Below are 16672 nucleotides of genomic sequence, written 5' to 3'. Positions count from 1 at the left end.
CCAGAAGAAAAGCCTTCCTGGACCAACTCTCAGAACCCCTACCGGCCCCCCCACCGCCGCCTTCCCCCCACCTTCCCTCTCCCCATCCCCTCCCCCACCATCCCCCTCCCCCACCATCCCCTCACCGTCCCCTCCCCCACCACTGTCCCCTCCCTCCCCCACTGTCCTGAACAGCACTCCATCTGAATCTCACTTACCAAGGCCTTTTTCTGGGCCAGTGCTCTGCCTGCCCAGTGTCCCTTCTGACTCCCTCAGGGAGGAGAGCTGAGCTTCCCACCCTGGCTGCTGCCAGCCCGGCTAGTTGTCACTTTCTACCTCTCATCAGGTCAATCAGAATCTCTGGGCATGGTATCCCCAAACCTGAATTTTTAAAAAGCTCCTCTGCTGGTTGCCCAGAGTTTATATCCACTCAGTGGATGGTCAACAAATAAATAATGAAAGCATTAATTAATTGATTAAACACCGACTTCCATTGCTGGATGGAGGTCCCCTAGAGGTTATCCATCCCGGCTCCTTCCCACTGAGTTTCTAGATGTCCCAGACTCCAGCCCAGGCAGTGGGACCCCTGAGTTTGGGGGACAGTGGAAGTGGCAATGCAGGTGTGCCAGCGCCTGCTACACTGCACTGAGGAGCACAGAGTCTGCACAGACCACTCCCTCTGGGCCCAGAGGCCTGAGAATACTAGTGCTGTTTTTTTTTTTTTTTTTAAAGGGGCCTATACTGAAGCAGTTTTCAGTTCATTAGATGTCAATTGAGTGAGTACCTTCGCTGTGTCTAATAATATTCCAGAGGCTGTTCGTGCAGGTGGCTTCTGAGCAGATGACACAGTCCTTGCCCTTGAGAAAGGTATACGTCAATAACCCCTGAGAGTGTCTAAATCCACTCACAGGCACTGTCTCCTGCAGCTCTTCCTACAACCCCATGGGACACCCATGGTGTGTGTGCATGTCTGTGTGTGCACATCTGTGTGTGTGCGTGTCTGTGTGTGTCTGTATGTGTCTGCGTGTCCATGCATGTGTGTGTGAGGTGCAGAGCTCTCAGGGCAGGGAGTGGGCAGGGGGCCTGCAAGTCCTCAGGAGTGACACAGGGACAAATGAAGAAATGCTATTTCAAGCCTGACACATCGAGCAAAATCTGTGACAAAACTGCGTATCTGTGGTTCCCACACCTGTTGAAGGCACATTCCTGGAATGTGACACCTTTGCAAAGAGGATTATACTTAAAAGCCTCTTGCTGCTGCCTAAGGAAGCTGGAGGGGACAGAGGGGGACAGACACAGCCTGCAGGACAGGGAGATGGCCCATCTAATGGCACAGCTCGGGCTCACACTATCTGACCTCAGTCGCCGTTTACTCCACATCCAGGGTCCTTGGGGACCCCGGTGCCATCTTGGCTGGGGCCACCCTGGCAGACGGGGGAAGAGATGCTGGACTGGGCAGAATGGGTTCTGGACATGGCACACCTGAAAGCTTTCTGGTCCTTTTATCCACTCGCTTGTCATTTTTATTTTCATGGTAAAAATGTGAAGTTCTTTTCCGTGGGCCCTGGGCTTGGGGAGCTGAGTGCCCTCCTCTGTGGAGCTCTGGGGTGGCACAACAGGAAAGGCTCCAGAGAATACGTGAGCTTCCCCTTGGTCACTTCCAGACTGAGCCTCCCATAGCTGGTGTCCCTCGGACCCAAACCCACTGAGAGCCTGTTGACGCTGGTTGGAGAGCTGAGCAAGACCAAGAACATGCAACACACGGGTTGTTTTGAGTTGGACTGTGTGCCCCAAATCTCACACATTCAAATCCTGGTCCCCAGTGTGTCTGAATGTGGCCTCATTTGGATAAAGGGTCTTTACAGAAGATCAAGTGAAGAGAATGTCATTAGGGTGGACTCTAATCCCATTTGTCCTTAAGTGCAGGTGACACTGGACACAAAGACAGGGAGAACACCATGTGAAGGCTGCACTCATGCTGCCACAGGCCAAGGGTCACCACAGATGCCACCAGGAGCTGGGGGACAGGCCTGGAGCTCACCGTCCCTTACAGCCACAGAAGGAACCCAGCCTGCCTCACCTGCTCTGGGTCTTCCAGCCCTCGGAGCTGGAAGAGGGTGAAAATCAGGTGTTCTAACCCCTCAGCTGGTGGCACATTGTCACTGCGGCCCTCTGTCGGTGAGCCCGCCTCTCTCACGTCACCCCCTCCCCACAGAGTCAGCAGCCTGCTGTCTACTCCTGAGCCAGTGTCCTGTGCCAGGTTGTAATGCAAGAGTGTTCAGACATCAGCAGAGGCTGGGCCCCAGGCCACCAGGCTTATAGGCTTCTCCCCCACTCAGAACGTTCTGGACCCAGTCCGAAGGTTGGCCATGAACCACCTAACATTTGCCAAACCCGTTCAAAGTGCTGTCAGGCCAGTGATTCTGAAATTTAACTCAGTTCAACAAATAGCCACTGGTCGGATCTGGAACAGGTTTTCACACTGTACGAAGAGCTGGGCTGGCACTTTGAGCCCCGTTTTGTGCGTGAAGATGACAATTTGGAGGTTTTGTGGCTTGTGCACAGCTAGGGGCCAACCCAAGGCTGCATCTGTGTCTGCCCCAGTCCTGAGGTCTCCGGGAGCAGGGTGCTGCGTCAGTGGGAGGGCTGTGTCCCCAGAAGGCTTGAAGACCTGTGGCCGGACCTCCCACCTACTGGTCTGCAGCACAATCCTGACTCCAGGCTCCATGAGTGCTGACAGCCCTGGGATGTCCTGATGCTGGAGTGGACACCACACTAAGAAGCACTGTGCTGAGCAAATTAAAAGGAGGGCTCTTTCTTTTACCAAATATTCACAGAGTATCTGCTGTGTATGCACCATGTGCCAGACATTGTTTGGGCAGTTTCCGTCCCAACCTACAGAATCTTGTAACTGCTGGTCCTCACAGGCGCTCTGCCCTAAATGTGATTGGCTACGCTGCCCAGCCGACACCTAGAGTGGGTCCCCTGTCAGGTCAGAGTTGCCTAGACCAGCCAATCTGCTACTTCAGTGGTCACTGCTGCCCCATCTCACTGCCCTGCATCTGAGCCCAGGACAGAAAGACGCCCCAGCACCGGGGAGGTGTTTCCTCAGCCCCTTAGTGGCCACTCTTTATAAAGAAAACAGAAGAGGAATTACAGCAACATGACATGGGAGAAACACATGTGCTTTGTAATAAAGCTCAGACATAAAGTTAGGTCCACTGGCAGAAGAGCCAAACATGTTATTGTACAATTACGTGAAAACTGCTACCGTGGACACTTGTGAAGCCCTCATTGTATGTGGGATTCGTGTGATGTGCTGGGGAGAGGGTGAGAACCAAGTTCTTACTGTACTCGGCTCTGAGCAGGACCTCACGTGACACGATGAGATAACTGGACCCAAGTGGGATTGAGGGACAGAGAGCCTCCGAGGGACAGCCACCACAGGGGAGGGCATCAGGCGGTCCTGGTGGACAAGGTGAGACTTGACTGCGCATGTGCGAGGGAGGCCCACTGCATGGCACAGGCATGGAGGCTGGGAACAGACTGGGCTGGGACCCGAGCTCACATATGCAAGTAGTGGGAAGTAGGGTCAGGCGTCGTAAAGGGACCTCCCCGGGTTGCACACCAGCCATCTGCCTGCAAATGCCAGTTAATGATTGGATTGAAAGGAAGTACAAACAGGACTCTAGGATTGTTCTGGAAAATCATCAGTCTGGGAAAGGAGAGAAACCAGAACGTTCAACGGTGCAGACCCTCTCGCTCATGCAGAGTGATCCCATGGCTGTCCCTAAGGAAGAGAACACAGAGCCAAGCAGGACGAAGTAAGTGGATGGTGGATCTGGTAAGAGGGGCGAAGGGGACACAGAAATCGACACCTGTGTGTGTGCCGAGCAAGGGCCCACGGCCCAGGCACCAGGACATCTGCGCCTGCCTGTCAGAGCCCACAGCAGTCGTGACCCCAACCCCCTTGTCTTCCCGTTGCTGTCTTTGTCCCTGCTCCCAGAGCTGACTCCGGGCTTGGGCCACCGGCTGGGTCCTGCCCCTGGCCAGCAGGCTCGCACCCCACCTGCAGCAATGCCTGTGTTCCCTGGTCTGCAGAGTCCACAGCCACTGCCCACCCTCCTGGGGGCTCGCACGTGTTCACTGCTGAACTGGGTGCAAAGCTTGATGCCCCTTGAAGCGACCGGGAGTTAGAACTCAAGGCCTGTGTGGCCAGGGGGGTGTCTGCATGAGTGACAGCACATTGTGACAACCCGTGTGACTGAATGTAGGTGCCGTGAGTGATCACGCAGGGTCCTGTGGCAAGTGTGGGCATGCCAGTGGTCGGGGGAGGAATCAGGTGCTCCTTTAGGAAGTGGGGGGTGGGCGGACACCAGGACACCCTTTATGAGCTGCAGTGAGACCACAGGGGACCCAGGCACAGGGTCCACACTGAGCACCCACCCAGGACAAACAGGCCAGGAAGGGATGAGTGGGGTCGTCACACGACGTAGAGGGCTGGGAAGAAGAGCGTTTGGGTAACGAACCGAGTGGTCTGTGCACTGAGGAGAAAAATAAATCACTATTTCTGTGGGTGGTGTTATGGGCTGATGGTTACATCCCCCCAAATCCACATGTTGAAGCCCTAACTGCAGGGGGCATGTGTTGGGAGGTGGTGCCCTTGGGGTCATCAGGGTTCGATGAGGTTGTAGGGTGGGCCCCATGGAGGGGTTAGTGCCTTCTGAGAGAGGGAGAGATAGCAGTTCTCTGCAGGCACAGGCACCGCGGAAGACCACGTGAGGACACAGCAAGAAAAGGCCGTCTACAGCCAGGAAGGGGTGCTAACCATGCAGGCACCCTGACCTCAGATGTCCAGCCTCCAGAGCTGTGAGAAATAAGTGCCTGTTGTTTAAGTTGACCAGTCCGTGGTGTTTTGTAGTAACAGGCCGAGCTGAGGAAGGTGGTGGGAGGGGGCTTCAGGGTGATCTGCAGAGCAAATATCACAGGAGGCGTCATGGCCCCAGATGTGCACCAGAGAGGCTAGGAGTGAGACAGAGGGGAGGCTTGCACTAGGTGTGATGGGCACGTGGACGCTCAGTAACAGGAGATCGGGGTCCTGTGTGTGTCCTTACAGCACCACAAAGCCTGCGTTTCTTAAGGGACTAACACACGTGCCTGGAAAGGAGGTGAGAGGCATGGCCCTTTTCAGTTATCAGTGATGGAAATGCTCCGGCTGCCTCTGACGCAGGCGTGTACAGCTCATCATTCCACACGGCCACCATGTGACATCAGACAATGCCAGCCTCACATCAACACCAGCTGTCCTGGCCCTGGTCAGAACATGGGCACCTGGAAGGTGACACAGTGCTCTGCCAAGAACACCACAGACCAGGCTGGATGTGGCGGAGGCTGGAATGAGTGGCTCCATCAAATCTGATGTCCTAGGGGCCGGTCTCATGCAGTGGTGGTCCTTAAACAGACAACATGACACTCTCCCCTCAAAGGACTTTATCCACAAGTGTACGTCCTCCTGCCACTGCTGTTGTTTGTTACACCAACGAGCATCCCTGCTCACATTTCCTGAAATTACACAAACACTCGACTGAATTCACGAAGCCCTCATGACACCAGTTTGCAATAATCAGTGTTGTGCACATAGACTTTGTAAAGTCTTCCTCATGTGCTCATGTGTGAGTACTGTGCGTGTGTTGGATAGGTGTGTGCGCACGTGTGCACATGCGTGTACGTGTGTGCACATGTGCAGGTTTCCCCAGTCCCCGTCAGTAGGTGTGACGGCCCCTATGATCCCCGGCCTGCTCAGCCCTCACTCTGCCCATATGTGCTCTGAAGGCAACCCGGGGTCAGCAGCAGCCCTGCTCTGCCAGGTCGCTGTGGGGTCTGGGCACGTGGCTCTGGGTGTCTGCGCCCCTGCCTGGCCCATACCAACTTGGGTGCAGCTGCACATTGTGGTTAACAGGAGCCCACAAAGCTCTCAAAGTATGAGGGATGTCCTCCCAGGCGCTCAGGTAGCGTGAGGCTAGAACGTGAGAGCCACGGAGGTAAGGGGCCTGCACAACGTGGAGGGCAAAACAGGCCTGAAATAAAGCGCTGGGCCCTGGGGAGTGGGGAGAAGAGGGCTCGCCAGGGCCTAGGCTGACATGCTGGGTGCGGGGCACCTGCCGCGAGGCATCTCACAAACATGAGCTCAGTCCGTCCCCAGCAGCCCCCGGAGGCAGGAGCTGTGAGTCCACATCACTGTGGCCACTCAAGTGTCAGCGGTTGAAGAGAATTCAAACCCAGTGTGTCTGACCCTGATGGTGCAGCCATCAGGGGGCACAGAGGTTCCCTGGCAAGGCAGGCACCATCATGTGGGGAGAGGATGCTGAGCAACCGTGTGTGTGCTGCGGTACAGACAGTGACTTCCAGGTGGGAACGGAGCAGCGTGGGCAGGGCACGATGTGTTCCTGGCCTCGGGCCCCCCAGGGAGATGGACATTTCTAGCCGACAGGACCAGCCAGGCCCTGAGGACAGCAGATGTGTCACTGCCAGCAGGACTCCCGAGAGCTGGTCCCACAGAGAGGGTGCCCCCGAGGCCCAGTTAGGGGCACCTGTCCAGACAGCTCTGTGGCCAGCAGGAGAGGGGACCATGGGGGGGCATTGGGACTTCTTGGTATGGACACTGTCATATCATCACAGAATATGGAGACTGCAAGGACCCAGGACTTGTCACCCTGTCAAAGAGATAGGAGGACCAGATGGCCGTCTGTGGTCTGCATACCTCTACAGGTACGGGCGTTAAGCTCAGGCATGTCCAGCAAGCGTTTTTATTTGGCAGAGGTGACATGTTTCCCCAGCATTGACATCTACAGCTCTGTTCGGTGTTGCCAGGCTAGCTGGCCCCGCTGGTTCCATTGGTTCCATTGGTTCTGGGCCAGCTAGCCACCCTGGCCCAGAGCCAGTGGAGCCCGTCATGGGGCCAGCCAATCCTATAGGCTCACAGGCTGCCTGTCTGGAGCAGGGAGCGCCCCAGGGCCTAGCAGGCTCAAGGCCGAGCAAGGCTTATCTGGCATTGGCCCCAGTGTGGACATCCGGGGTGGCTTCCAGATAAATGGCTTTGTGCACCCGCCAACCAGGGTGTTACTCCAGGCCTTGCCCTGCACCGGCTAGTTTGGTCTGATCCCTTCCCCTCTTGGTGCTGGTCTGTCCACCTGAGAGGGACTCTCAAGACTCCAGCTGCCGCCCCTGAAGGCGCCTGTCACCATCATCCACCATGACTGCATGGCACCCTGCACACGGCAGGTGGCCGGTTAAATTGAACTGAACCACTGGCCCTCAGATTGCAGCTGCTCCTAGCAGTCCTCTCCGACAGCCTCCCTCCCAGCCTCACTCCCCCTGGTTCCCACCTTGAGGTCACAGCCAGATGCCAGGACACCCCCTTCCTGCCACCTCTATTGTGGCAGCACACAGAGCCATCTCAGTGCTGGAGAACAAAACAGAGCTGGGGCTGGTAGTGTGGTGCTCAGCTCGTCACAGGCTCTTGGGCCAAAGTGGGGTGATTGTTGCACAAAGTTGGGAAATACAAGACGGGGGCTGGGGAGGGAACAGAAGAAAATCGAAGGTGAGTGGGTTTTAATTTTTTAAAAATAAAAGTGTGGTTCTGAGTCACTTACGAACAAATCTTCCTGTCTTAGCTGCACACAGAGAGCTGCACCCTCTTTGGTTCAACTTCTTCCAAGACCAATTCTAGAATGTTCTGGTAAAATGAAATACAAAGTGCTTTTCCACGTGGCCTGCTGATCACGGCCACGGGCTCTGGACCAGCTCGACCCACCACCCTTTCCTTTAAGGCAACAGCCTTGGGCCAGAGGCCTTTGCTTTCATCCACGTGGAATATTAAATTGTCTGCCATAAATTTTAACTGGAACAAAGTTTCAATGCTAGGTTTCAAGTTACTCACGGAGAGTTTCACAGGAAATATCAAGGAAATGTAAGGGTTGGGCATCTGCCCTGGGACTTTGGGAGACTACCCCCCGGTAACAGCAGAAATTTCCTGAGTAGGTGCTATACACCAGGCGAGGGTCCTGTCCAACTTTCAGGACTTCCTGGAAGTCCTGCACTGTCCTGGTATTTTATACAGATGAGAAAATTCAAGGCAGAGGGAAAGTTGACTTGCCTCGGGTCACACAGGGAGAGAGCAGCAAGGTCGGGGTGAAGGTCAAAGCCCAGGCCTGCCCCTCCTGCTCCCACGGAAACGGGGGTCTGCCACAGGTCCTGATCCACAGCGACTTCACAAATCACCCTCTTGACACCTCACTCCCGGAGTGTACTCTGGAATAATGGTCCTGCTGTCTTGGAGAAGCTGGGGAATCACAACACACAGAGCGCCCTGAGTCTGTGTGAATACACAGTTCCCATGATGACAGCAGGCTAAGCATCGCCTTGCCATTCCCCTGGCCTCCTTGCTGTGCTGGTCTGACAACAACAGCGTGTCCCACGGGACTCATCAGCACTAAGTACTCAGGCCACTCCAAGGCTACTTAGGAGATCCGATGGGAAGACAAAGCTGATGAGTGTGGCCGAAGGCAGGAGGAAGCACAGTTAAAAGAAGGGGTGGAAGGCATGACATTTTCTTCCTTCAAGCTGTCTGCTTGGACCACAGAAGTGTTGTCACATAATAAATGCCATCGGCTCCCACCAATGTTACAAGTTCAATTCACTGGGCAGGAACACAGAACTGGGTTAGAACCTGAGTGGATGGACCCAAGGACGCAACAGACCAATGGAGCCTGAACTCGGGTAGCTGGGACCCAGCACCACAAGTGCCCACTAGCTGCCTGGGCAGTGTGTCCAGTCACGGTCCCTGACTTCATTCATGACTTCGTGGGCTCCTCCCAGTGACTCTGAAGCTGATTTCATCCCCCCACTGACCCATCAGTCTCTGACACGGGCCCTGCAGAGAGGTGACACGTGGCCTGGAGACACCCAGGACTAAGTCCCTCTGTGGCCTGTGACTTATTGGGGTGCCCGCGGAGAGTTGCCTTTCTGCAGTGCAGGTGGGAACACGACAGCCTTGGCAGATGTGTTCAGAGAGAGCCCCATCTGCCTTTCCTGGGGGCTGCTCATCTCCATCCCCCTCACAGTGACTCCAGGACCGGCATGGGATAGGGGCCAGCACTGAAAGGGGGCTGTTTTAATTGACGTGGAGAGTTGAGGCCATTGCCAAAGAACAAAGCTGAGAGAAGGCCCCGTCTGTCACCGCTGTTGGTACAGGCCCTGTGCCTTGTCACCAAGGGCTCCCGGTGGAGTTGCAGGTGCAAAAAATCCACCTGTTGCTACAAGGGTGTGATGAGCTGGGCTCTGGGAGGGGGCAAGGGAGCAGCAGAAGTCGGATCAGCCTCTCTGAGCAGCGGTTCCATCCCCCATGAGAGTCAAGGCAGTTCCTGCCTGGGAGTCCTGAGACCCAGCTCTCCCAACAGGCCCAGGCCTGTGGCTGGCGGATCACACGCACACCCCACTGCTGGAGGACTCACAAGCACAGGGCACGCGCAGCCCTTCCTTTGGGTATAAAAGCGGCATTGGCAGAGCTGGAGCGGCTGTTCTGGGCCTTCGCGATACCTCGCATCTCGTGTGGCATTCATGACTAAGGAAGATGCTCAGGCATCAAACAGAGATGCAAATGTCCCTGGGGGACAGGCCTCAGGAAGGACACTCCTGGGGAGGGAGCTACAGTCACCATAGAGCAGACTCAGTGATATGACTTGTGCCCCATGAAGAGTGCTCTGGTGTGTGGCCCCTGTGAGAGATGTGTTCTCACCGTGTCCCACCTGGCCAGGGCAGGGGACTGGAGGGGCTTTCAGAAACCCAAACAGGCATGTGGACCCTGACTCTGGACCAGAGGAAATAATTACGAACACTCAAAGAGTTACGTGCAAATGCAGTGACCCCGGATAAATAAGGAGGGGTGGGTGCTCTGCCCATGCCCCTGACCCAGAGACTCCACTGGGCCACTGACCGTGGGCTGGATGAGCCAGACCAGCCTGGACTGGGGTTCTCTGCACCTCTTCCAGCCCCTCTGCAAACAGCCTGGGCTAAGGTGTTTCAGGGTGAACCCAGAAAAAATCCAGGGAATTGGGGGGTGGTCTCATCTGTTCACAGGTGCTTTACACCCCTCAGTTCTCTCTCTGAAGGGAATCAGCCTCCCCCCCAGAGTCTCAACTACAACAAAAGAAGGTGCAGTCTCACCCAGGGGCACATTCCTGTTCCCCCACCTTTAACATCATCTTTTTATTCTTAAACGACATTGTTCTCTTTGGTTCCTTGTGTACCCAGAACCACAGGGCTCTGAGCTTTCTCTTCACAACTGGGAGCTCAGCCCCTTATGGACTGACGAATATAGAAGCTTCAGAACACTAGGAGCTGAAGAGAGACCGACTGTGAACACAGAGAAAGAAACACATCCCTGCACAGTGAGCCCAGCAGGCTCCTCCTGAGATGGCCAAGTGCAACTGCTGCGTGAACAGGAGGGTGCTGGAAGCCAGCACAGCCAGCAGCCCTGTGCCCCAGAGGGACCGGCTGGACGTCCCTAAGCGTCTCAGAGTCTGCCAACACAGCCCCGCTGGTTTCAGCCTGGAAACATCCCAGGGGCTTCCTTCTTTTGGTCCAAGGGGGCCCCCTCTCCACCCCAAGTGCTTTGTATGCAGGTGAAGTTCCCCAGTGAGAAGCTGGGACTTCTCCCAAGTACGGGGTGATCACTAAGCAATCTGACAGAATATTTGAGACACTTTTCCTATGAAAAATAGATATTTTAAACGCACCTCCAAACACACACACACACACACACACACACACACACATTGTGTTTATGAGAACCAATTAATAAATGCTAATTCATTCAGGCGTGTCTCCACTAAATTACTGTTTCATTTCATTGCAGGGAATTTTCCATTACCAAACTCTCTCTTGCTGATTTTTTTTTTTTTGCATTATTTATATATTTTCACTTTCACTAATAGTGAGGTCGGTATGCGATATTATCTGCTGTTTGTGCGTCTTAAATTTCTTTTTTATCTGGACTGTTTCCTCATTCTTGGAGCCCCACGTAATCTGGGAGAGACATCACTAAGAGCAGACGAGATTTTACACACAAATGATTGGAAAGGGTACTGGCTGAAATCAGACTGACAGGAGGACATCCTGTCCGGCTGTGACCCTCGTTTCAGATATGCACGTGTGTGTGTGAGTGTGTCTCTACTCTGGGCTCATGTGGACATGTTTTCCTATGCCAGTGAGTCACAAGACTATGCGTGAAAAGATTGTGGGGGACACAACCAGGAGTGAAGATCACAAGGGCTTTAATAATAAAATCAACAATACAGATCTCTCTATCAGCCCCCAGAGCTCAGTGCATTGTTTCCTGCCCCTTTTTCATGGACACAGATCAGGACTTGGACATCTAGACTCCGGAGATCCAGACAAGCAAGCTCCCTAAGGTCGGGCCCCTTCTTATGCCAAGAAAGTAGGGGGTTCTGGTGGTGCTTAGGGGTGGCTTGGGGCTGTGGCAGGAGTCGTGTTCAAAAGGGTGTGTTCTGAAGTAGCTTCAATTTTCTTCAATTCCATGGTCAATGTGCCCTGCACCTGGCTACCTTAGGTTCTGAAATGAGTTCTTTCCTCTTTCTCCTCCAGCCACCTTCTCTCCCTGCCCCCACCACTGCGTCCTTTCTGTCTTTCTTTTTCTCTTTACTCTTCCCCTTCTTTCTTTCTCTTTCACAGTTAACATCTAGAGGATGTGAATGATTAAGCTGTTTGCTCTGAGGCTTAGGTATGAAAAGGCATGTCACCGTAAGTCAAGTTTCACCTTTATACCAACTCTATCAATAATTAGAGAACAAGCATGACCATCAGTAAATCTTTCTTACCATTAGCTCTTACAAAAATGATGCCATTTCTTCTGAGCATTCTAAGTTCTGTTGATTTTACTTTTAACAAAAATTAATTACAAAACAGAGTAACCTCCCACGTGAAGTCAGCACCTAAAGGGATTGTGGGATACTGTATATCTATGAGAAACATATACCCATAAAGCATGTACCCCATTAAAATTCGAGATTTGAGGCCATCAATACAAAGTTTTCTCATACTAATGTATCAACAGATGTTATCCTTTGAACGAAAATATCTCTTAGTAATTAAAAATCCATGAGATTGATTTTCGTTCTGTGTTCCTTCACTTCCTTTGTCCTCTTCAGCAAAATTAGGGAGTCCTTTTGGGTGTAGACAGATAAAATTAATTAACTTCCCTTCTACCCCAAAAAAGTCCCAAATAAATGCTTCTAATAGACATCAAAAAAAAAGTGTCAATTAGAAATAATTACTTCTTATCAATCAGTGGTGCAATTAAAGTGACAAAGCTTGAAAGGATACTTATCTTAAAACTAATTCACAAGGTAGCTAAATTATCTCCTAATTGACTTGCACTGAGGAGCCGGGGAGGATGGATGTGTTGAAACAAAGATGGATCGAGGAACCCAGTACCTCTTTCTGTTCCTCCTGATGTTTCTGTCCCAGGAAGACCTTATTTTCAACCGAGGGGAGAGATCTGGAAGAATAGACACCCTCCCCAAATGCCCTTTCTTTTTTTCTAAACCCAGAGGCGAGCAAGGGGCTTCACATCTCACATCTAGGGAGTTACAGGCACTCTCCTCCACAGTCTGAAGTCTGGTCACCACTTGAAAAACCGACTTTCAGGAGCTGGGCGACCGAGTTGCAGCAAGTTACTGCACAAACTTTTAATGACAACCTGCTTGCTTTTTAAACTCTCTTTGCTGAAAGCATATTGTGTATGTTTTAATATTCATGTGGGGTTTCTCACTCATGCATCTTTGACAATTTAAACAATGTTTTTGCTTTAGAGGATCTTTGTTCCTCGATGCTACAAAATTCCCGCTGGGTTTTATGAAACCTGCAGCCCATTGCTAACCAGCACACACTAGAATGATTCGCTATTTGCTCTCCACATCCCTTCAGAATAAAGCTGTAGAAAAACAAATATATTCAGACCTGTCTGCAAAGCAAGAGGAGCCGAGTGTGGGCCAGCAGCCATGGGCAGGGGCGCACAAGACACTCGGGAGCCGGCACCTCTCTCCTTGGAAACGGTGTGCCTGCCCGGTTCCTCCGAAGGGCCCAAGCGCCAGCAGCCTGAGCCCCATCCTGCCCCAGAGGACACTCAGATGGGGGTCTCCAGGTGAAGCCCCTCAGAAATGGAAGTGCCGGGAAGCTGCCTACACCTAAGCGAGAAGTCGGCTTACGAAACCAGGAGGGGCCAGTTTATGAATTGAGTTGTAAATACTGGCAGCAGCGTCAAGTAAAGGAAGGGTTTGCCTACAGAGGACTTAGAAAAGGAGCAGGGCAGCGAACCCCCTGAGTTGCGTTTTAGGCAATTCTCTTCTGTGTTATTAGCATTATATTAAGACAAAGGAGAAAGTCTCATTCTCCCTTCTGCTCAGCCTCTTTTCTTTGTTTTGGGGAGGAGGAGAAGCCCCTCTGCCTCCCAGGACTGAAAAAAAACGCCTCTGCCCTCTGTGGCTCCCCCAAAACCAAGGGCGGTTTGCATCTGAGCTCACAGGAAACTGCGCAGCATCTGGGCCTGTTGCTGATTTAAAATAAAGTAAAAATAAATTGTATCTTTTTTTTCCCTTTCCTTCTTTTATTCCTATTTATGATAAAGAGTATGAAAGCCAGCAGCAGAAACAAAATCAAGTCTGCCCAAGGGACCACGACTTCATCTTACTACTTGAAGGGTCTGGTCCAGCGCTGTAAATTTGGGGTCCGACAGCACCCACTTCTACCACCGCCAGGAAGGTCAGGGGAAGGTTAGGGGAGAAACGACCGGCGTCGGAGTGGAAGCAGCCAGACCAGCCCGGCATGGAACCTGGCACTCGGCGCGCTCGGCCTTGGAGACCGTCCTGCTCCCGAGGCGGCCGACGCCCGGTGTTGTACCGTTTTTTGGCTAAAGACTAAGGGGCAAAAACCTAGTCCTCGCCTCAGAAAGTGCGCGTGACGCCCGGGCGCGGCTGGACAATGGGTGCTGGGCCGCCCGCTTGTCCCCTGGCTCCAGGAAAGGCCGCGAGGTGTCCGCCCCGCGCCCGCAGAGGTACGGCAGCGATGGGGCGAAATGCTGACTCGGTCTCCGCCGTAGAGCAAACCAGAATGAGAAATCCTTCCGGTGCCCCGGGCTCCCGGTGCCCCTCCCGGTGGTGCCTTGGCCCCAGATCCGAGGCTGCGCGCGAAGCTGGACCGCGGCCCTCTGGTTAAATAGAGATCTCAGCCGCGCGCCCCGCTGATCCGACCCTCCTTATTATAACAAATGTCCCGTTTGCCGAGCGGACTTCATATTCGCCGAGAATTCATCTGAAATATTGATTTCCTCTCACTTCGCCGGCCCAAATCGATAGCGCTGCGCCCTGGCCTCATAAATCGCCTTCCCCCGGCCGACCCCGTTCCATCCATCACGGCGCCCGGGCGGTGCCTCTGCCCGCTGCCCACACTTGCTGAGCGCTGGGCGGCTGTGCCCAGCGCGCCCACGGGCCGGACCCTGGGCTCCTTCGCGACACAGACTCCACCCCCACCCCGACCTGGGAAAGAGCAGGCGAAGCGGCCAGGGACCCCGAGGGCGTTTGAAGGCCCTGAGCCCGGGCGATGGGGAGGGGGTTCGGCCCCGCAGGCAGCTCAGTGCTCGCAGGCCGGACGCCGCGCGCCGCTCCCCGCTTGCCCCACGGTGGACCAGAAGGAGTCCGAGCCCCTGAACGCACTCACGGCTCCCAGGCCCCCGACCACCGGCTCCTTTCCCTCTGGCTTGAGAGTTGCGCAGGGCTCAGGATCGCGCTCGGAGAGCTACCGGCGAAAGCTGCGGGCACCCGGACCGGACCGGAGCTTAGAGGTCGGGCCAGGGGAGCTGCAAGTCCTGCAGGGCGCGACCCACGGCCTGAGCGCTCAGGATGCCCATTCTTAAAGGCCATGCAAACCAGGGTGGGCGCGAGGGAGTCCTCTCTGATCCCAGCAAGAGTTCCTCACCGCTCCGTGTGGTCCACAGAAACCAAGGCCTGGGGAAAGCGGCTCCGCCAGGCCGAAGGGACCTCAGGGCCAGAGAGCGACAGGGTGGCAGTGGCAGAGGCCAGGCCCAGGGGCCCCAGAGGCTATCTACGTAAGGGGTCCGGCGAGCCCGGCGCGCACGCCCCCAGCCTCGCCGACCCGAGCGCACGCTTAGACGCATGGCGACGCCGGGCTCGGGGTTCGGCCACGAGCGTCCTTACCGGATCTGATGGAATTATGAGGCATCGCTGGACCTCTCGCTGCCCGCCTGGGGCTCAGGGCGTCCTCACGCAGGTCCCCGCCGCGCCCGCCGCGCCGCTGCCCTGCAAACCCAGGAGAAGGGGCATCAGATTCCTGTCTGCTGCCTTAGACCTCCTCCCAGGCCCTGTCCCCCTGGCTTTCGTCGCGCGGCAGCAGTCGGAGGGTTTTAGGTGAAGTGTGGCCAACCTCAGCCTGGCCTGGCACACACATGTGTGCCTGGCCAAGTCCAGGATTTGGGGTCCGCCGATTAAGCCCCAACTCCAGCCCCGGTACCCAGCCTCATCCAGTTTAATTTGGGAGGGAAAAGGCTTCCTGGGACCCTTTCCCTTCTCTTATTACCCCTCGATCCCAGTGAGCTTGCAGCAGACCCTGGGCGGCATACCTGATCTGGGGCCGCGGGCCCTCACTGCCTGGGTCCTCTGCCAGGGTGCCCTGGGCCCGCTTCTGTCCTCGGTCCCAAGTTTGTTCCCATCCACCCGGCATCGCGGATTGGTTTTATCCCGCCAGGGCCCTGAGGCAAGGGTCTGGAGAGGCTGGCAGCCTGCGGATTGGCTGGCTGGGTGCAGGGGGTGCGAGAAGGGGAGGATTTTGCAAGGGGGACATGGCTGAGTGGGCGCTGGAGTTAGAAGCATTCACTGGAGCTTCAGTTTCCAGCGGAGAAAGGAGAGGGAGGCAGCTGAGCCCTAACTCAGCAGGCCTGGAAATGTTCGAGGAGTGGGAGACGGAGGCCTGGGCCTGAGGATGAGGGTTCCTGGTCCTCCGGGGTCACTGAGAGACATGGCTGCTGTGCGACACCCTGTCCTCTTCTGTCCTGGTCTGCTCCTGGGCAAGTGGCCTTTTCTTTATAGGAGGGACTTCTGTTTTTGTGCCTGGTTTGTAAGGTAGAAGCTGCTCGCAGGGCTGGAGGCCACAGGTCCCACCTTGTCACCACTGGGAGGCCACCCTCAACAGCCCCTGAGCTGTCCCGTCCTCACCCAACAGGGTCCACACCCTCACATCACTAGGCCCACGGAAACAGTGACACAACCCACGCCACAGGACTGCCGACACACAGTGCTAGCCCTCTTGCTCCTGGAGGATTTTGAACTTGGGACAAGAGTTTAGAGGACTGGCAGTGAGGGACTCGATTTCACTCAGTGTGGAAGGGTGTTAGAAAGGGACAGGACTGAGGTGACCTCTGGCATTGTCTGCAGGTCTCACAGCCTCAGGGAGGTGGGGGCCTGGGTCTCTTGTGTGGGACTAAGGAGCCCTTCATGGTAGCAAAAGCTGCCCCTCCTTCCTCACAGGACAGAATCTGGGTACAGGGAAGACCGGGAGAGGGGGCAAGGCCCTGGGTGCTTCTCCAGTCTCAAGTTGGGCTCTG

At 54.8% G+C, this 16672-nt stretch overlaps 1 protein-coding gene across 8 annotated transcripts in view; it reads right to left on the bottom strand.

Annotated features, from left to right (window-relative positions):
* Window positions 1-16136, bottom strand: part of PAX8 (paired box 8) — a 47285-nt gene extending 31149 nt beyond the window's left edge. The window contains exons 1-2 of one of the 8 annotated variants that reach the window (XM_074332584.1): window positions 15692-16136; window positions 15270-15371 (exon numbers count right to left, since the gene is read on the bottom strand). In XM_074332584.1, the coding sequence (XP_074188685.1) occupies window positions 15270-15371; window positions 15692-15941 (352 nt within the window). In that variant the 5' untranslated portion in view covers window positions 15942-16136. The other 7 variants (XM_074332583.1, XM_074332585.1, XM_019716530.2 and 4 more) reach the window with 7 other exon arrangements.
* Window positions 16137-16672: the final 536 nt, after the last annotated feature.

Source organism: Rhinolophus sinicus, linkage group LG05, assembly GCF_036562045.2.
Source record: "Rhinolophus sinicus isolate RSC01 linkage group LG05, ASM3656204v1, whole genome shotgun sequence".
Classification (NCBI taxonomy): Eukaryota; Metazoa; Chordata; class Mammalia; order Chiroptera; family Rhinolophidae; genus Rhinolophus; species Rhinolophus sinicus.
Note: the sequence above shows the minus strand (reverse complement) of the source record. Positions and strands in the feature narration are given on the sequence as shown.